The sequence below is a fragment of the Dermacentor andersoni genome, chromosome 9, assembly GCF_023375885.2.
Source record: "Dermacentor andersoni chromosome 9, qqDerAnde1_hic_scaffold, whole genome shotgun sequence".
Taxonomy (NCBI): domain Eukaryota; kingdom Metazoa; phylum Arthropoda; class Arachnida; order Ixodida; family Ixodidae; genus Dermacentor; species Dermacentor andersoni.
The window spans coordinates 49,916,109-49,937,500 of NC_092822.1; the positions used below are offsets into that span (position 1 = coordinate 49,916,109).

General features: G+C 46.2%; 1 protein-coding gene across 1 annotated transcript in view; it reads right to left on the reverse strand.

Annotated features, from left to right (window-relative positions):
• Positions 1-1,261: 1,261 nt before the first annotated feature.
• Positions 1,262-21,392, reverse strand: part of sha (shavenoid) — a 48,461-nt gene continuing 28,330 nt past the window's right edge. The window contains exons 2-6 of the mRNA XM_055069190.2: positions 19,154-19,602; positions 16,436-16,768; positions 12,759-13,003; positions 8,339-8,482; positions 1,262-7,007 (exon numbers count right to left, since the gene is read on the reverse strand). Coding sequence (XP_054925165.2) covers positions 6,089-7,007; positions 8,339-8,482; positions 12,759-13,003; positions 16,436-16,768; positions 19,154-19,602 — 2,090 coding nt within the window. The 3' untranslated portion in view covers positions 1,262-6,088. The remainder of the gene's footprint in view (positions 7,008-8,338; positions 8,483-12,758; positions 13,004-16,435; positions 16,769-19,153; positions 19,603-21,392) is intronic.

The following is a 21,392-nucleotide window of genomic DNA, read 5'->3' on the forward strand; positions in this document are numbered from 1 at the left end:
ACAGGGGACGCTCCGCAGCGTGCTCGGGATGCGAGACCGTTGCCAGCCGGCGAAAAGACAAAAAAACAAACAAACGAACAAACGAAATAAATGAAATGCAAGGCCGGTAATGGCTCTCCGGTCAATCGACTGCTGATCCCTGGCCGGCGGCCGGCCCGTCGGCATTTAGCGGGAGCGGGAAGCCGGTGCACGCGGGACCGCTTGTTTGCAGGCTCGCGGAAACAGAAAGCGGATTACGGAGGCCGGTTTGGGGCATTCCGGTCACGCGAAGGGCGACAAATAGTACTAATGGGTTGAGGCAGACGGGTGACAAAGGTCGGAGACTGATCGAAAGTGGGGTGCGTTGGCCTATGGTTGGGAACCGCGCAATCGTTATTTTTTTTTTGAATTCGCGTGGGCAGAGCGGTCAGCGAAAAGCCGTTGTTATACTTGAACGCGAAAAGTTTGAACACCGAAACGTGTCTGCCACGAACTTTAAAGCAGGTCTTTCTCAACCAAGGACTCCGTATCGACAAAGAGAAAGAACTCATTTGCTTTCCCAACTATACACGCACACACATGCACCCGATATAACAAAGCATTTTTTCTTTTCCTTTCTCGTTTTTTTTTTATGGGCTTGGTAAGAGATGGTGCCCAAATACCGCTCTGCCTGCACATTGCCTCGAGGGGAGTGTCGACGATCGCTCAGGATGCAGGCGGCATTTTGCAGTGAGCGTCAACTTGCTCAGAATGAGTTTTCTTACCTAGCGTAGCGTTCCCCTGTGCTTCAAGGCTGTCGAACCCGTGAAAGGTAGACTTCCGCTGCTTTTAATGTTAACGAGTGCCAGCAGCAGTTTGCACGGGAAAACTTGCAGCGACTTGTGGCACATGCGCATGTGACAACCGCCTTATTACTTATTGTTATTCTTAGCCCCACTATTGGACTGTGCGGTAAGAGAAGTGACACGAAATAAGCTAGTGACACATTTTGCATTTCGAATGCGAAATGTATGATGCTTGTGGCGTGATGCTTGAGGCGCGATGCTTGAAATACAATGACATAAGCACTGAACAGCATCATTGTGTGGGGACATGAACGCAATTAAGTCGTCGATGACATAAAAAAAGTCAGTTGAAAGGCCACTCACTTTGTGTATTTCGATGGTGTCGGAGTATGTGCTTGTAGACGAGCTGTGCTGAACGTGTCAAATTTGTAGGGCCTCTGTGCGATTTTCAAGGACACAAACCCTTGAATGTAACAAAGGCAAGAGACTGATGGTTTTTCAAACTTTCTTTATACAGGATTCTTGTTTTTTTGTGTGTGTGATTTGCAAATATGTACATCTTAGGCCGTGGTTACGCAATCTTTTAAGAACAATGTCACAATTCCAGAACAAGGTTATTCACAATTATACACCAAATCTCATTCAAGCACATTCATTGCTCATTGGTGTTATTTCGCGACATGAGCACACGCTGTCAACTACACTGGTCAAAGTCATTTGGAATGGCTGATGTGCGCTGTCGATATATCACACACCTGGGAAGGGCATCGGTGCAACTTTTTGGCTTGGCAAAAATGCATTTGCCACACCGATTATTCGACTTCCAGGTTGGTGAGTTCAGCTCAGTCTATTAAAAGGGTGTTGGACTCAACAAGAAAGAAAAACAAACAAACAAAATAAAATGTGAATGCAAAATACAAGAAGCAGGTAACTTAGCTTTTGCTTGTGCTGGAGGGAAAAAGAGATTTAGGAGCTAAGTGGCCTCAATCATGGCTCTGTGCCTGCAAACGCATAGTTGCTTGCACGCAAGAACGTTTCGCGATAATGTTTCACACGTCCGTCACTGGTCTGCCTCGCAAGGAAAACGAGACGCCAAGGAGTACGTGAGAAAATAAGGAAATATTTTGGTTTCGACACAGCTTCATTAGTACGCGTCACGATTTTAGTGTTAGCGACCTGAAAATGCTATGACTGATTATGAAAATGCGAAAAGTGACGCTTCACCGGATTCGCGTGGGATTCCCCGGATTCACTGGATTCGCGCTGCCATTGTTCAGCGATATGGTCAACTTCAAACGGGCGCTCATAAACATTTGTCAAGTGCTTGTTCCCTTGTTTTGATTCAATCTGAAGCTTTCTTCAGCTAGCCAAACTAGCAAGCAGTATCAAATAATTCCTGTCAGCACTTTCGAACTCGGCAAAAACAAGCCACCGGTGAGTATCCTAACTGGAACAACTCGCACTCGTTCGTGGCCTGCTTTTTTTCAGTGCATCACAAATCAATTAAAATGCGGCATTCAAGGATCCGTGCACTTTACGCCATACCTTATTACTTCCACTGTTTTAATAATGTTTGCAAATTTTGGCTCGTTCTACGATCGAAAGAATATTCTACCCAGTCTTACGAAAACTAAATTCTATTGTCGAAATTGTTGTCAAGCTGTCGAAAGATGGGCCGATGCATGATTGCAACAAAATGCAAGCAAAATTGGAGTAGCCAAGCTACCTGCGCCACTCTTTATAAGCGCAGCATGTTATACAGGGTGATCATTTTTAAGTTCTGCTGAAATTTTAAAAATCGCCTCTGCTAGACAGCCTAATTGTTGTTCTTCAGCTTGATTATTCGAAGAGGCGACAATACTATCACGAGAACTCGAAACACATATTCAAATAATTAGCGAAAATTCAATATTTACCCTGTGAATTAATTACTTGACACATATTGCAATTTACAAATTGTAGCCGGTGAGCTAGCGAGAGGTATCCACTCGAAATTAATTTACAAGGTGACACAAGTTTCGAGATATTTCCCATCCAGTTACTTTTGTAGTTGAATTCATGAAAGGACGTCGTGTTGAAAAAGTAAGTGGAACAACAGCCCTGGACTGAGGATACGACCCACTTGCTCCTCATAGAACCATTCACTTCAATAAAGTTTCTATATACATAAGAGGAACAAGAGCGCATTTTTAGGGCAAAATTTGATGGCGCATATCTCAAAACTGTGGTTATTCTGGAAATTTATTACAAGTGGATACGCCTTGCAAACTGAACGGCTACATTAGTTAAGTTGCAATATCTGCGCTAAAGTAACGAATTCAAAATATAAGTAGTGAGTTTTTGTTAATTAGCTGAATATGCGTTTCGATTTCTCAAGTAACTAATCTCCCGGTCCGCCTCTCAGGACAATCAAGCTCAAGGACTACAATTACGTTTTCTGCAACAGGTTATTTTTAAAATTCCATATAAATTAAAAACGATCACCCTGTATGCAAAAGGGGCAGCGGCTTGGAGCAGATTACTCACACGAGTTCCTCAAGGAGCCAAATTGGCGTCACTGGTGGAATCGCTGAGGATGTCACTGATACGGAGTCAATCTCGGTAGTCTGTGCTGTCTTCAACCTCTGCTGTTTATAGGTAAGTCGTTAGTAATGTATCAATGCATCCAACAGAAAGTGTGCTTAGGGCAAACTTGTCTGCGTGTAATCACCCCTCTACGCCATCTCCCCCTCATCCCCCTTGTTTTTCTTTTTTTTTTCCTTGTCAGGGATATCTTTAGAACTTCTGACATTCACAGGTTGGTACCTACGCCCTAGGGTTCAGGTGCGTTCCGCGCTGCATAAACGCAAAACAGCTTCTCATACCGCACTGCAACCGGTTGTCCAATACATGGCACAGTGAGTGTGCGTGATGGTGTCCTTTCTTTTTTGAACCTTATTCAATGGAAATTATTGAAGGTGCGTAAGGCGCCGAACCAAGTATAGCACTCTCGACGAAGTATAGAGCAAGACAATGAACCATTGTGTTCAAGAGCCAAGCACGTGTGAAATGTTTGGAGCCGTACACAGTCGGAGCGACGTCGCCAAATTATTCAAAGTGCACCAGCTGGATGGAATACATTTCTGACACACTGCCTGACGGAGGTGCACCAATTTGTAGACCTACGATAACCTTGTTGCTCTCAATTCATGCCTCTAAATACGTTGTGCGCGTTTGGTAGCCGAGGCAAGCATCTTATGATAAGCGTGTGGGCCCGTTCGTTTATGACAGCTTGGTTATCATCAACGTTATCATCAGCGATATCCAACTGTCTCTGTCCTGTGCCAGTTCACAGCACCATGCACCTGCAGATTTCCTAATCTCATCACACCACCTAATTAGAGATTTCAGCTTGTCGCACTCTTCTTAGCGTTTGACGTTTACCGAGCTATCGGTGCGGCGGACACCAGTAGCAAAGCTGGTAACACCTTGTGACGCTTTGTCCTACAAACAGTGCGTCATGAAATTTTTTTTTGTCACATGAGTGTTGGTGAAGCAAAGCCATAAACAGACCATTGCATGTTAACAGTTACGTCGCTACCAACATTTTACTCCAGCAGTTGAGTAGAATATGATGGGTCGTAGCTACTTTGCGCGCATGGCCTCCGTGATCAGGCGTCACGCGCTGCCCAATCTGCGAGGCCATGTTGCGTAAATTATGGCTGAATTCCGCGCCAGAAGGTGTAGCTACCAGCGTTCTCGCTGCCGTATGGTAAATCGGCATGGTGACACGGTAAATCGCGAACGGTAAGAGGTTTGCGGACAAGATAAAACTGTCTAATATTCCAGACTGTTTTTCCGCTCCTTCGCTAGTGAAAGCAAGAACAGTGGTGGCAACAATGTTTAAAATATGTCTCAAACACTTTGAAACACTTCCGATTGGACCTTTACTGCATGTTTAAACATAACACGTGTAAGGTGTTTCAATACTAAAACGAGTTCAAAGCTAAACGTCAGAGTGTTTGATCTCGGTCTGTGTTACAATGTTTTACAAGCGTCATATATTTCAAGTGACTGGATATGTGTTTTCTAAGTATGCCTAACATGAAGTCATTATGTCGGACTTTCCTGTACATAATTCTCGCATGAAGTTTGCATTTTGTTAACTTGACTGAACTTGCCGAAGACTTATAAAATTCCTTATTTGTTCTGCACTTGCATGCTTCTCGTGTTTCCGAAGATGCTGGAAATGCGATTGAAGCTGAATTTTCAATAGAAAGTTAGTCAGCGCCAGAAGAGGCCAACGGACTACGGATTATATTAGGTCTGCCGATTACACGGTTCTCTTCACGCGCGGTGTTAAATGGTCCCACTGACGACGAGCGTGCTTTGGCGTAGAAAATGTGTCGGTAATGCATTCCCTATAATTCCCACTTAATCCACTGTGCGGCGTCCACGCTGTAGTCTGAGAGCAACAACGCTCGGAGCAGCGAGCATCAAGTACAGCGAATTATACCGAAAAGTTTGCCTCGTCGATGCACGTTCATAACGCAATATGATGACGTGAGGACGTGCGCGAGTGGGGTCATTGGGTAATGTACACGAAACGCATTTAAGCCGCTATTACAGTGAGCATGGAGCACAGTGAAGTAAGTGGTTTAACAATAATGCGCTACGACAATGCAGCAATATTTAGCATGCCTCATCTAATCAGGAACTCAAGCTTAGAAACACACGTGATCATTTATATAGGGATTATTTTGTCGCATTAGCAATTATTATTTAAATCGCCCGTAGCATATTGCAGGATGTCGGATTACCGACTTACCACGAGTCCTTTTCACGGTAGCAGCGGTTGTACTGCTATTGCACAAGCGCTATTTAGAGTACTACTTAACACTCCTGCCAAGCGTTCCTGTGAATAATATATAGGAACCAACGCACGTATCTATAATTCTCGCAACAGTTTTTAGAAGCTCAGCGAAATGTATGTAGTTTGCTTTCCTTCACATTACATAAGCCGGCTTTATTCGCTGTTCGTTGGATATGTGCACATCTATTTTAGTTAAAAGCGCGCGCTGGCCAGGCGACGTCGTTTTCCTGCGTTAGATTCGTTGCGCGTGTCGGCATGCCGACATAATTCTGTTCCATGATTGCTTGCAATGCTCTCATATATATACAAAGTTAAAAGATAAGCGCTCCTTGAAACTGTATCCATATCTGAGTAAGCCGATGTTAAACAACATAACAAACTTATTTAGAGGTTTCGGCTTACAAACTGACAGCGCTGGACGTGATCATGTAACGGGGCTATTATTAGTATTCTTTTGTTCGCCGAGCCACGGTCAGTTAGAACTCTCAGACGTGTCCAGCTCAATCAAAGTTACAAAATTTCCTTTCCCATTAAGAATGTCTCCCGCCGCGTCTCCGACTTCTATGATCGTGACGTCAGGAGGCGACGACAAAGGCTGCGCGTGCTTTCCGCTGCGCTCGGCGCGAGACCGCAGCCGTCGCCTCGCACGACGCACGGCTGCGACCCTAGCGTCAGTTCGGGGCGAAGGGTCCGAGTAGTCCGGATCGTACTCCGAATCGGACGGCGACGGAACCAGACTGTCCGAGGCCACCGACGAGCAGCCGACACTGTCCCGCCTCCTGAGCTGACCCCTGCAGACGTGCATGAACTCGATGTCGCCTGCCGTCACCCTTCGAAGTGCGTCCATCGCGTCGAAGCCTCGCCGACACGGCGCGAATCTCGGGCCGGTCTTGATGCAGTTCTGCAGCGACTCCACGCTCATGTACAGACCGGCGCGCGGAGGCTTGAAGGAGCCCGACATCGACACAATCATCTCCGGATGGAGCTCACGGCCAGAGTTCACGATGTACGTGGGGCGCGTTCCCCGAAGGGAGTCGAAGATGATGGGCTCGTCGAGGCCTTCCAGAAGGGTCTGGTCGGGCGGAACCGACAGTTTGGACAAGTTCCTCGAGTTCAGCGAGTCCCAGGGAGAGTAGAGCGAGTCCAGCTCGATGCTCGTGGAGGAGACGTTGTCACCTTCCAGGTCGTCGGGTCGCGACAGTTCCGCGGGAGAAGAGCAGAGGCGCGGTGGTGGTCTCGGTGGCGCCTCCTGGTGGGAGCGTTTGGGCAATGGCGCCGGCAGGACGTTCTCGTAGGAGGGGCTGTCCGAGTTACCGTCGGGTTCGCAGCGCACTCCGGAGGGCTGTAGACGTCCTTCCTGGAGTTTCTGGAGCTTCTCGTACAAGTCCCTCCTGTAAAAAACAACGTTCCGTCTGTTTAGCCGGCCATTTAAATGTCTATTGACAGCAAAGAAATACAGCGAGGTGGTTGGAAGTGTTCATTTCTTTGGTTACACGAAAGCGACGTTTGAGTGAACGCCACGGCAGTTTTTTGTGTGTCGTTATGTCATCATCCACATTTTAGAAAAATGTAGTCGCGAAATCTTGTCGTTCTCAGAAATTCAGTCGCCAGACTGACGTATCCCGCGATTTTCAGATTCCACTGACTAACGCGATTGCCTTCTAGCATGATATGTGCACTGGTTTTGCAGCCGATGTGCCAAAATATATAGCACACCCTAGTCTTCGCCCCCCCCCCTCTCCCCAAGAGCCATTTAAATGTTCTGTTAGAGCTGATACGATCATGTGATATGGGTTTTTGCGGACACCCTGAGCCTTGCCATGCTTCATCGGTTAGCTCACAAGGTGAAGTGCGTTGCCACTGGGATTTGTTTCACGGCATTATTATAAAGTATGGCTCCAAAGCAGGGTCAGGAGGATTCCCAGCGTCAACACCGATGAGGAAAAAATGCAACAGCGACGCGCAGCGAAAGGAAGTCGGAATGCAACCGTAAATTGTTGACAAATATACATCCAAACAAGAGCAAGAAACACAGAGCACTAGAAAAAAAGTGGTTCAGTATGTCCTATCAAATACAGAAAGTGCAGGCACAAATGCGCGAACGGTGATAAACACAGGTACTCGCAAAACTTTGCACAAAGCATGCCAGAAATTTAATTAGTCCTGCAACATCAATGAAAAATAAATGTGGATAGAGTATATGAAGTCGCCGAGATACTCTTAAGCAAGGTAGGTGAACAACCGCAAGGTTTTTTTGTGTGTTTGTTCTGTATATGTTCGCGAGCTGATACCACAGAGTGCACAGTTTTATACATTGGAAGAATAGGTGGATCAGCTGCCTGATCCTATTTCAAGTAAACAGTTTTACAACTGCAGTGACGAGAAAACTAGATATCACCCCTTTGCTTGAGAGCCGCGCCACAGTTTATCCGATCCCGTGTCCCACAAAAGAGTGCTGAATCAAAAGCTTTCGCGCACGCCAATGCTCTTTCGCTCACTCGAAAGAGCTTTATTTATAATATAATCTCAGCGCCAAAAGCAAGACATCGTTCTTCTCGTGTCTACACGTCAGATAATGAAATCTGCTTTGAAGCTCCGCTCTACCGTGCACGTGAAAGCAAGCGTGAGAGGGAGGCTGTAAAGCTTCCTGTTCCGGCTGTCTTTAAGAGGGAAAACTTTATGGCTGGGCGCACAAGTTCCGACATAGCAGAGCAAGACTCACCGGAAGAGGTCAAAGCGGCCTTGGGGAGCTTCCTTGCCGCACGACTTCTTACGTCGGCGTTCAGGTGGCCGCGGAGGGTAGGGGGAGACGTGAGCCAAAGCCTCGAGGGGCGAGTCTTGAAAGCTCTCGTTCACTTCGAAGAACCTGTGCAGTTTATTTTCGTAAACCTATTTTAGAGAAGGCCTAGCTCTTATACGCACTGTTATATCTATCTATCTATCTATCTATCTAATCTATCTATCTATCTATCTATCTATCTATCTATCTATCTATCTATCTATCTATCTATCTATCTATCTATCTATCTATCTATCTATCTATCTATCTATCTATCTATCTATCTATCTATCTATCTATCTATCTATCTATCTATCTATCTATCTATCTATCTATCTATCTATCTATCTATCTATCTATCTATCTATCTATCTATCTATCTATCTATCTATCTATCTATCTATCTATCTATCTATCTATCTATCTATCTATCTATCTATCTATCTATCTATCTATCTATCTATCTATCTATCTATCTATCTATCTATCTATCTATCTATCTATCTATCTATCTATCTATCTATCTATCTATCTATCTATCTATCTATCTATCTATCTATCTATCTATCTATCTATCTATCTATCTATCTATCTATCTATCTATCTATCTATCTATCTATCTATCTATCTATCTATCTATCTATCTATCTATCTATCTATCTATCTATCTATCTATCTATCTATCTATCTATCTATCTATCTATCTATCTATCTATCTATCTATCTATCTATCTATCTATCTATCTATCTATCTATCTATCTATCTATCTATCAGTCACGTCACTTACAAGAACTCCCGTCAAACAATAAAAAGACGGCGTTTTCTCGTGGAGGATGGCCCACTACTTTACGGCCTAATGGACCACAAAGCCTCTTGATATGTAGAGGTCACTGCAACATGATCAGTACACGTTCAGCAGGCGTCGTGCGGAAGCAAATATTAAGGCCAAAGCCTCTCTACGCTCACGGTGAAGTTTGTGTCAGCAGACCTGACCGCCGGAGTATCCGCCGAAGCGTCATCCCGCCATATGAAGACTAATTAAAGACAGATTAAAGAATGAAAAATGATTGATAGGGACAGTTAGTGAATGATAACGTTATAATAGAGATTGGTACAGGTTAATAATGACTAGTAATCACTACTAATGACTTGTAATGACTACTAATGACTCCGAAATGACCAATATTGTCTAACGACGGCTTGTAATGACTAAACTGACTACTAATGACTACGAAATGGCCGATATGTCTAACGACGGCTTGTTATGATCCCATTTTATTACAAATGACTAAATAATTATTAGTGAGCAGTAATGACTAATAAAGACTGAAATGACTTGTAATGACTAGTGATGACTATGAAATGAACAATATGTCTAATGACAATTTGTAACGACTACAAATGATTAGAAAGGACTAAAAATGCTTAGTAACGACAAGTAATGACTAATAATGACTGAAATCACTTGTAGTAACTGCTGATGACTAGGATATGGCCAACATGTCTAACGACAGCTTGTAATGACCAAAATTGATGACAAATTATTAAAGATGCTTATTATTGTGCAGTAACGACTAATAATGACTGAAACGACTTGTAATGACTAGTAATGACTACAAAATGACAGATATATTTAACGACAACTTGTAACGACTACAATTAATTAGAAATGACTAAAAATGCTTAGCAATGACCAGTTATCACTAATAATGACTTAAATGACTTGTAATGACTACTAACGACTCTGATATGACCGACATGTCTAGCAACGGCTTGTAATAACTATAATTGAATACAAATGACTAAAATGATTAATAATGAGCAGTAATGACTTAATGAAAGAAGAGAAAGAGAAGAGGCAAAGAGAAAAAGGCGAATGATAAGAGGAGAAAGAGTAGGCTTTCGCCGTTCACCTAGTAAGAGAGATCTTAAGAGACCCTGTAATCTTTTTCACTAATACTAATGTCACCTACCATGGTTGGCATTAGCATGCTTGGGGCAATACATTGCAAAGTGTGACTGCATGTCCAAAGCCATACGACCTGCTTGCGGTATGTCGTACTTAGTTAGCGTTTTTTCTTCTTTTTTGTATGCCTGGCTGTAGGCGTCGTCTAACTGTGGGTGCGCGAAACTGATACTCCCTGTTATGGACTTCAGGTTTTGCGCATGCTGGCTGAAGGGACGCAAACCGCCGCACGTACGAAATAACCCAAAGGGAGTACAAATGTGCGCCAGCAAGGCGTATGAGTTTAGGAGCGCAAGGACGCTTGGGAGCCATTTCTAAACTATATATTTTCTGACAACATGTTATGTAAAACACACATAGAAGTTTTTTTTTTCACGGCGAGTTTCGCATTAGTCGAAACCTGCCGCTTTCCGTCGAAATCGCATACTGATGCGCTTTCCACTGAACCTATATCTATCTCGTTTATTTGCCATGGATGGATGGATGGATGGATCGATGGACGGAAACACTTTATTGACAGTCCTGAGATACGCGATTATCGTGCAGTGGGCCGCTCTCAAGTTTGGACGGGCAGGCCGAGCCTGGCCACCGCATCGTGGGCTCTCTGGACGGCCCACATTTGGTCCCCGTAGTCGGGGCTTCGCAGTGAGGTATTCCATCTTTACTGGTCTGTTTGATCCGTGCCTCCTAACGAGGGGCATCGCCATAGCATCTGTTCTAAGTTAGCTGAATCGCCGCACTGAGCGCAGATATTGCTCGTATACGCGTCTGGATAGATCGAGTGTAATAAAAATGGGTTGGGGTATATCCCTGTCTGCGAAAGTCTGAAGGTGATTGTCGGCGCTTGGGTCAGTTCCTTGTGTGGCAGCGGATAGACCCTCCAACTAATGTAGAAGTGTTGCGTGACCTCGTTGTAAGTGGTGGGAGAATCTCTATTGTAGAGTGTCGTGGGCTGGGGGGATTCTCCATGGGCACGGAACCTGAGAACCCGTGCCTTGGAGTCGGCCAGCTCATTTAGGTTGGTGAGCCACTCTTCCAAAAAAAACCTTGTTTGCTGGAAACCATGTTAGCGTATGTGGGTATGTGTATTTAGCGTACCCAAAATTAATTTGTGAAATGTAAACTGGGAGCGGGCCAGCGCAACAGGAACCATCGATGAGCTTCCGAGGTGGCCAAAAAAGCCGAAACGGGTCCCGTCACTATCTCTGCCATTTCTCGGACCAGCTAATGTGCTCTAGTGATAGCGATGCTCTAAAACCGTTCTACTTTAAAGACGTGAAGAATAGACAGCGTGTCACTGAGTTAAAGCGCACCAAACATTCCCAGCCCAGACTGTAGCAGAGTAAGTTTTGTCCTTAAAACAAGACTGACGAAAATAAAAGGAACCGCTGTCATCATTGAGAGGACACTGCTCAATATTTCTTTAGAGGGGAGGTAAGCTCTGTGTTTAAATGCAGTTCTCGTATGCGAGGGTTTGTATGTTCGAAACCTACAGCTAAGTTCGTATAGAGTAGCTTCGTTCCTTTTTGGCCAAGGCAGGGATACATTAGTGGCGCGTACAAGTGGGGCTACTTGACACGCCTAGAATTGGTTGCTGAGACCAATCGATTTCGTAAACTGTATTGTCCCTTTCTTTTCAACGCTTAATCGCTTCCTATTGCGTAGGGCAGGAATTCGGACGGGGCGATTGCTTGACTTACCGACATATTCATCCTCTCCTCCTCCTCATTTCTGGGAAAAGGCGAATGTAAACTTAAACTTAAGATTCCTGGGTTTTGACGGGCTGAAATCATGACCTGGTTATGAGGCAAGCTGTAAGTGGGTGGACTCCGGACTAAGTTCGACCAGCTCGGGTCAAAGTAGAGGAGCGTCTTTTGAATTTTGCCCCTATTAAAATGCGGTCGCCGTGAGCTGAATCGAACCCGTGACCTCGAGCTTAACAGTGCAGAACTACAGCAACTACGCTACCGCAGCGGGTGAAAGGATGATCTTGATTATACTGCTTTTATTTGGATGACGACGTTTAGGGCTTTGTTTCTTTTGCACGTTCTGAAAGTTCTTAAACGTGAACTTAAAGCACACAATTCCTTAGAAAGAAAGAGAGAGAACAAATAGGAAGTCAATGGCAGAGGGGTAAACTGCATCACTGGGACGTTGGTTACTGCGTAGTGGCGGATGAGAAAGCATGTACAGACTAATAGCACTGAGGTGTTGGCTTCGTTTCTATTGACGAAAGACTGCACACTGTCGCTCACTTTTATGTGCGCCAAAACAGTGACGGCAAGGCGAAAGTAATAACAGGGGTCTATTCCTCAGGAACAAAACAAATACACGAGTTCGAAGGAATGACCCAACGAATGTGGCCGAGCGCCAACACGCCCGTTTTAATTAATTACCTGTGGCAGTCCGATCCCAGCAGTGGGTTGTGCCGAACGGCGCTTGCGCAGGCGCCATTGCAGACGCCGGTAGGATTGTGGCCGCAGTCTGAACTCTTGGCAAACTGGTGGTGATTGTGCTGCAGCTGCTGGTGGCGGTGGTGGTGGTGCACGCTCGTGTAGTCGTCCTCCGGTATGTCGACGAGGGTGGGCCGGAACCGGAAGTTGCGCAGCCTGGCTCTGGCCGCGGCCACCATCTCGCGCACCTGCATAGCGTGAAACGCCACGCGCGCCGACGTCACCGTGCGAAAACAACAACGACAACAACAACAACAACAAACGACCAAACGTCTGCTGCGGAAGCTTGCCGAGGTGAAGCAGTGCAATATTGCGGAAAATCGCAGTTGAACAATGCAGAGTGAAATGCGATGCAAACAAACAAACAAACAAACAAACAAAAATCCCGAATGCAAAAACTTAGCCACCGCAAGCTGCAAAATAGGAAACACGATACTTAAGCGGAAGGCGCCACTTAAGAGTGACAATAACTAAACGTAGACTGGTAAGGAGTACTAGTGAAACTGTTTTTTTATTCGGTGAGCCAAGGATGATCATTGGAATTGTTTTAGTAAACAACTTTACTTATAGGAGTTGAAATTTCGCGCGCCGAAACCTTAGTGTATGTGTGAGTCTAGTATCCGTTATAAGAAACCTAAATATCTGTAAAATTCTGCCGGACTACTTGGCTCTGTATCACATGCTCAGATGCTCCGGCCCAGTAGCTTTTTTTTTCGTTGCCTTAGACACTTGTCCGCGAATACAGAACCGAGTGGATGGGGATAAAAATCCACGACAGTCACACCGAGCTATAGCGCGGCAACTTGAGGGCAGCGTCACTGCGAGCCTTTCCTTTTTGTGTATTTTCTCAGTTACGAAGCCTCTTCTGGTGTTAAAAGTGACCCGCTTTGCCATTGCATAAACTCAATTTACTTAACGCTTAATTTACATTACTTTGGTGCGCCGTCAGAAAACACGGGCGTGAACGCCTGTTCCTTCGTTTCTGCATATAGATTTTATCACTTTGGTCTCAAGAGTATTTGGGTGTTATCGCTACCGAGCTGGTATTATAACAGTGAAGCTATGCGCAAGTGCGCAGGCAATATGAAGTGCCCGATCAGTGGTTGAATGTCTATAGCGGGAAACATTTCCTTTCACGTAAGCACGCCTCGAACAGAACGAAATATAATAAGGTAGTCTCCATTTGAGAGGCTTTCGTGCAGGTAATGCGAGTAGAAGGTAAATTGTGTAAAAAGAAATCTAAGCCTAAGTTCTACCCAGGGCGGAGGATGGCTTTACTGAGTAAGCTTTATGGTGAGACCAAAGGACTTGTATAAAGTTGAAACTCAAAAAGGGGTCATTCGAAATAAACGGCGCGGTTTGATGATTCAACCTGTGCTCCGCGTGCAGGACACAATGGGGCGTGCGCGTTCTGGAGCACTGCACGGCGACACCCTTCTCTTATCGTGTAATATGGAAGGAAAAACAGAAACAAAATGAAAGGATAATAGGTCGCTGAAACGATCTAAATTTGGTATGCAGATATTTCCATTACCATATATGATGAGCTCACACAGCCTGCGCGTGGCCGGTGAGCTGGCTCATCAAGGCGCGTGCTGGTATCGAAAAGTTTGTTTGTGAACTTTTCGATCTCCCACCCAGGTAAAGCAGTCATTCTCTCTTTATCAAGGTACTTAAATATGGTACTTTCTTTTTTTTTTTTTTTTTACTGAAGCTGTATTGAGCATGAAGGAACAACGACGATCAGTAGTCAGGGAGGGCCTATGCGGTCATAACAGGAAAGTTTTGGTCTCGTGTTTGCGGTAAACTTTGTGGCGATGGGGGCCCCGCGTCTCAGCGTGTTGCACGACAGGCACGTAATCACTATGGCGCTAAACACTCCGCAGAATATCGTTGGTTGTACGGCGCTTAATTACCCGCTTCGAAGCGGGTAAAATGCTCTAGTGATCACTAGAGCATTTTGTCCCTCATAGATTCCAACGTGCGACTTAGACCTACATAATATTTTCTATTGCATTCAATCTACTCTTACGCTTTCGAACAAAAAAGAAAAATAAGGCAAGAAAAATGCGCATTGTGCATAAAGCACAGGTACAATTTATGGTGTAAATTTTAGCAACACTGATGTACGAAATGGCGATTGAAGGCTACGATAACTGCTGGGAATAAGCGGGCTTCTAAATTCCCGCATAACTGCGACCTTCCATTGCCTTTGCTGTCCGGTAATCTTAGCGGGCTGTTTCGATTGGCAAAATCGGAACCCTTCTAGGACTCTACTTTCAAGTGACGAAGGAAACTTAAGGTTCCGAGCAGGTGTTCCGGAACCGAGAGGGCCAGTGGAGTCCAGCGCCCCTCCCCCCCCCCCCCCCCCTGCTTCATGTTTTGTATTGCAGGTGATAGCAAATTAAGCCTTAGTTTCACAATAACAAAAAGAAAGATTGCGTAGGCGAAATGAGCACCGGGTCCCGGCCCCTTTGCTTTCTCGCGCACTTGTTTTCAATTCACAACCTAACGGTTGTGAATTGAAAACAAGCGCGCAGGCGAACTAATATACGCAGGCAATAAGGCGAGGGAAAATCCCCACGAAATGCATCCCACGCGTCGATCTGACTTGCAGATTGGGGATAAGTGGCTCTGATTCTTATTTTATGATATATCTTTTAAAATTTTTTTGTTACTCTAAAGTATAGTGAAGTGAAAAATTTATGGATAACATCCAATTTGAAAGGTGTTTTTGCGCAGAGCAAAACGAATCGTGGAGAAACTACGGCGTCGATTGAAACCTTCCAGAAAGTTCGACATGTTGTCGAAGCTGCGCTTTCAGTTTGTTAAAACAATGCGTTCAATACGATCAATAGATTCGAAATTTGCTCTTAAATTAACGCATATTCAGGCACACGTACTGTAACAAGAATAAAAACATAAATTCTGCATATAAACGTACTTGAAAGCCCATGCGTTCATCGACGCCGTGAGCGAGCGGAGATCAAACGATAGCTGAGGGGACTGTGGTCTAAGGCAGTTTCATTTTGGCACATGTCACAGTAGTTTCTCACAGTCACTTGGCTCTGTCAAATTGCGACCATGCAGTCACGTACGTGACTTCTTGCGTCGTCTTAGGTATTTCTCATCTGAAATCTCACAGTGCGTGCGCGAGGAGCAGCCAAGTTACACCGCGCCGTCCCTAAAGATTTACTATGAGACCGCAACAGTCGATTATCCGCACGAAGAGAGAATAAAAGCGACAGCACGGGTGTCGCACGTGTCAGCATTCGTCTTGTGTTGCATACACAACGAAGTGTGTAACCTACCATGTGGTCCGTTCTAAGTCTCGAGTCCTTTTGTTTCGGCCATGTCTCTTCGCATTGAAACAATCAGTAGCCTTATGAGTAAAGATAAAGCTAATGCGGCTCCCGCTTCGGCACCTCAGTATGCACTATGTTCTATATTGACATCGTATGAGAATTTCTTACTTGTGAGTTCTTTTTTTTTCAAAATGAAGCTCGCACGCTACTACACTATAGAACCCACCCTGAGAATCACAAGTTAGACTGTCGCCTTTCTTTTTTAAACGAGCCACGCAGAGCACGCAGGGCGCTCAAGTCAGCATCGTGGCGCACCTTGGTCAGAAACTCCTGCGCCGGCGGCGGCGGACACGCGAGCATTTCCGGCTCGAGCAGCTCGGGCCCGAGGTTCATCTGCAGCGCGGCGCGTCGCACCGAGCTCCTCGACTCGATGTGCTGCAACAGCGCCGCCTGCTGGACAGCGTCGCCACTACTCGTAGCGCTCCCATGCTGCTGCTGCTGCTGCTGCTGCTGCTGCAAGTTGGCGGACCGCTTGAAGAACACGTCACGGGTCGACGACTCACTTCCGGAGCTGCGAGGCGTGTCGTACGCGTGGAACTGCTGCTGCTCTTGCCGCTGCTGCTGCTGCTGGTGGTGGTCTTGGCCCGGCTGCGAGGCGAGATCCAGAGGTTTAGGCGAGCTCACTTAACCGCCGTTAATGATTGAGAGTCGGTCGTTAGAAAACGCGACGAGCGCGACGAAATGGTTGCCAAGCGGGACGCTTTCGGTCGTCGCTTTGTTCCATAGAGGTCCGGCGCAGCCTGACAATTGGCATTAGAGCTTTGTTGTTCATCTTTCGTCCCACTGTCATCTGCGAAATTGGCTTCCCGGGTAATGGGTGTGTTGAGAAAAGAGTAAGCCGCGTCTCATTACAAGAAGGAGATTTGCATCGCGAAAACTCTGTCGACATGTTGCAGAAGAGGTAGTTGGAGCGGAAATCGCCTCACCTCAATTCCCGTCGCCGTTAACACGTTTATATAAAATCGAGAGAGAGAGAGAGAGAGAGAGAGGAGGGTGGGCACGCTTCGTAGCTGCCTCTGCTGCGTTAGAAGACGAGTCAGTGTCTGAGGCATTTCTCGAACCATTTTTACATTTCAGCAGCTTTGCCAAAGCCAGCGCCTGCTAATCTTCGAATCGCGGTAATATTTCTTTTATTTGTGGCAGATAACAGAGTGCTAACTAACTATTTACACAATCACACAGTAAAGTCCTTAAATGGTTTCGTTGCTTTTTCGTTTATTAGACATCGTCACAAAACCTTATGAACTTTGAGACTGTCAAGACCTGTGACGTACAAGAAAGATACTACGTTTTTTAGAGTGTAGCTCTTAGGCACCCGTCCCTGCGCCGAGCGTCGGCGTACCTCGTAACCGAGCGAACGAGCAAAGCGAAAGATGAGAGCGAACGCTGAGCGCAGCGGGTGGATGAAAGACGGGTACAGTGAGGAGAGCGCGATGAGGAAAGCGGAGGAGGAGGATGCAGCGCAATCATGAAGCGGAAAGCGCAGGAGGAAGGTACGGCGAAAGCATGAGATGAAAAGCCTAGTGTGCCTAGCGCACGACGGGCTTTGCGGCGACGATGGCTACGAGATGGTGCCAGAGTAGCGCCCTTCGTCTGCGTGGAAACAAAGCGCTGCATGAGCGGAGGTCTGTCTGCAGCTGCTGCTGGAAGTCGCGCACGTGCATCGCGATTAGCGAGGCAGTCGCGCCACACTCCGCTCCGTTTGCACCGCGCTGCACGAGGCAGATTGTGCGCGCCAGCAAATATATCGCGAAATGAAAACACAAATGCAGCTGTGCTCAAATTTCGCATTACAGGGTATCATAGTCGTCGGTGATTTTTTTTTTTCTTACTGCATGAAGAATCAGCAGCAATTTTACTTTTAGCCTGCGTCTCCTTACGAAAATACAGTGGGGGTAAGTAAAGATTCTGCAGCCGACCGCCAGGTGCTGCTTACTTTCTTTTTTCTCTAATCTTAATCATGGTGAGGATGTATATTTGTGGAGACAGCGGGCTGGGGTGGCCCTGAGATTATCCATCACCCATGGCTCCGGAGAAACAAATGGCAAACACGGAAAGTATCCTAAGTACCCAGCTACTGGAGCTATACAGAAGATACTCGATGCCTGGTTTTGCTCGGTCCTGGGACGTGCAAATACCCCTCAATAAGCTAAAGAAAGTGCAGGCAGAAGCCTGTGTGTGCCGGATAAGTACATTCGTTGGGTGACGTGTTAAGAAATTGCCGACATGTCACCGCAGTTCCTGCAATATGCACAGCTCCGTGAATTTCCGACATAAGTCTTATTAAGCATCTTGCGAAAACATTTCATTGAAGGGAAAATACACTAAGAAGAATGCTGCTCTCTCTTCTTCTAAAGCATGTATTCTTTTATGCTTATAGCGCGGACACACTCCATGGCGCACAGCACCGCTTCTTCTACCGCAAACAAAGAATGCGCTTATTCTATTCCTATATTTAGGGCGAACCAGTATTCAGAGAAGTTAGCGCAGCTTGCACATAAAAAAAAAGCGAAAATGTACGCCTGCATAATATTTACCGTTATCAGATTGTAACATCACAATACCGTGATATAATAGTATCTGACACTCGTAGCGGTGTAATTACACCACTACTGCATGTCCACAGTCTTGCCGCTGTAACCACGCCGCAGGCGAACGTGTTGTTATTGCGATAAAGAAGCTTCATGCTTGCAAACAAGAACGCCATGACATCCCCTGCGTGCTGGCACATGGTCAGAAACAGAAAAAAATAAACTGCGCTTTCACCTGTTCTTTGTCGAGCAATTTCAATTCTTGGCCGCAATAATCTGCGGATAAGGAAATTTTCTTATGCGACGACATAAAGCTCAGGATCGAGAGAAACTCGCATTCTCGAGCCAAAACCAGCATCTGTGCGCTATAGGCAGAAGTCAACGGGCACCTATCTGTATGACGTCATAGCCTAGAGGAGGTCTGTATATACCGGTAGCTCACCCCGTTCGCAGGCTGTTCGTCCAGGTAGCTGCGGAACGTGGACTTGACCCTGCCCTGGCGGACCCGCAGGTAGACGAGCACCGCCAAGACGTAGGCCAGGCCTAGCACGCCCAGGCAGAGCCCGACGACGGTGAAGTCCGTCGTGCGTCGCTCGACGGGCGCTATGCCGGGTGCCCAGCCGGCCCGAAACGCGATGCACGGCTCGAACACGGCGCCGCTCTCGTCCGCGCACCGGACGCGAAGCAAGAGCAGCTTGTGCTGAAGCGTGCGCCGCTCGTGCTCGTCGCCCAGCCACTGGAGGAAAGTGCGGTTGCTGGCCTGGTAGAGCGCGAACGGCTGCTGGGCTCCGGCCGATGGGGAGGGCGGAGCCCGCGACTCGATCCAGCCGGCTGGGCTCAGGTACTGGGTCCGATTGACTCGACACCATAGCGGGTCGATGGGTGCCATACCTGCGACCAGTTGAGTGAGTGAGTGAACAAAGGAATTAACCATTCTATATTCAAGAGAGAGAGAGAGAGAGCAAGGACAGGAAAGGCAGGGAGGTCAACCAGACGAGCACCCGGTTTGCTACCCTACACTGGGGGGGGGGCAAAGGAGAATAGAAAGAGGGAAAAAAGAGGAGAGGGTAAGCTCTGAGTGCGTGTGGGAGGGACACTATGCACAAAGACACTAGAAACGGTCTCTTAAGCGGAAGCTTTAGCTCGGGCCCAACGCCGACGCCGCCTATTCAAATACATGTAAAACGCAAAAACCTTTTCTGATATAACTCCTAGACCGATTTTAATGAAATTTGTTGCATTTGAGAGAAAAGGTTATATTGTAGTGACTGTTGGAAGCGGAATTTCGATTTAGGGCCTGAATTTTATCAAAAGGATTTTCAAAAATTTGAAAGTGTGAGAGAAATAGAAGCACGAAGTTTACAGATTCATAGCTCTGCATAAAAAGCTGATATCACGGTTCCGTAAACGGAAACCATTACATCATGGAAAGCAGACAAATTCGATACGTCATTTTATATCTTACGTGAATTTGTTACGTTGTTTACAAGGGTTCTGCAAGAGCTGTATTTCCGTACTACAAAATTTTTTGAGATACATGTGTAAGACATCAGTTTTGTCCGCTTTAGATGTACTATTAGATAAAATTCACGGCATTGTATTATCTATTTTCATCGCTTAGTTACAGAGTTGTAAACTTGATAGTTTCGTTTTTTGAAAATTTTCGGCGTTTGCCAATTTTTAATAAAAAAATGACCACCTAAATAAAACATCCGAAACCAACAGTCACTAGATTTTAAGTTTTTCTTTTCAATTCCACAAACCTTGTCAAATTTGGTGCAGTGGCTGCCGAGAAAAACGAATTTTCCTTTTACATGTATTTACATAGGAGCACCCGAGCTAAAGCTTCCTCTTAAGCCGGTGCACTTCAAGTACCGCACTAGTGCACGAATCGCTTTTCGTGTCAGTGACGGGTGTGACCACGGTCCGAGTACCTTTGACTCGGCGAACGGTCGCGAGTCCTGTCGGTGTGAAGTTTCCCGCAGAGAGAGGCGTTGTACATCGTAGCGAGGGCAGGTACACAATAGGTGCTCGATGGTTTCTTCGCACCCACAGGAGTCGCACGCCGGGCTCTCGGCCATTCCCAAACGAGATAGTAGTGTGCGTTCGTGAACACCACTCCCAGCCACAAGCGGCACATCAAGATTGTTTCGCCGAGGGAAAGGCTAGATGGCAGTGGTAGCCACAGCGTAGGGTCCAGTTTATGTAATCGGCAACTGAAGGCACTTGAACTCCTGAGATCTTGAGGCTTTTCGCATGCCAGTAGGCGTAGTACCCTGGCAGCATCCGACTTCGCCAAAGTTGTTGGACGCGCCGAGATACCTTCGCAGGCAGACCGGGCAGCCTTGTCAGCAACGTTGTCAGTGGAGATGGGAGTGGTATACGCGTAAAAAAATAAATAAATAAAAGGGATGTAACACAGTAGGTAGGAGGAAGAATGGGGGGGGAAAGGGGAAATACCTTGTCGGGTCATTCCTAAGATGCCCGTCTCTTCAACAAGTTTTCAGTGGGCCAGCCCGGCTGCCTACTTTGAGGGCTACATACTCTTTTAGCATCGATATTGTGGTAGCATATTTCGTGCGGTTGCGGGAGTACTGTGAAAAGCAGGGATACGCCATGGATAGTAGGTTAATCAAGTTGCATGACAAGGCAGTGCAAGATTCACTACAATTTCAGGTTAA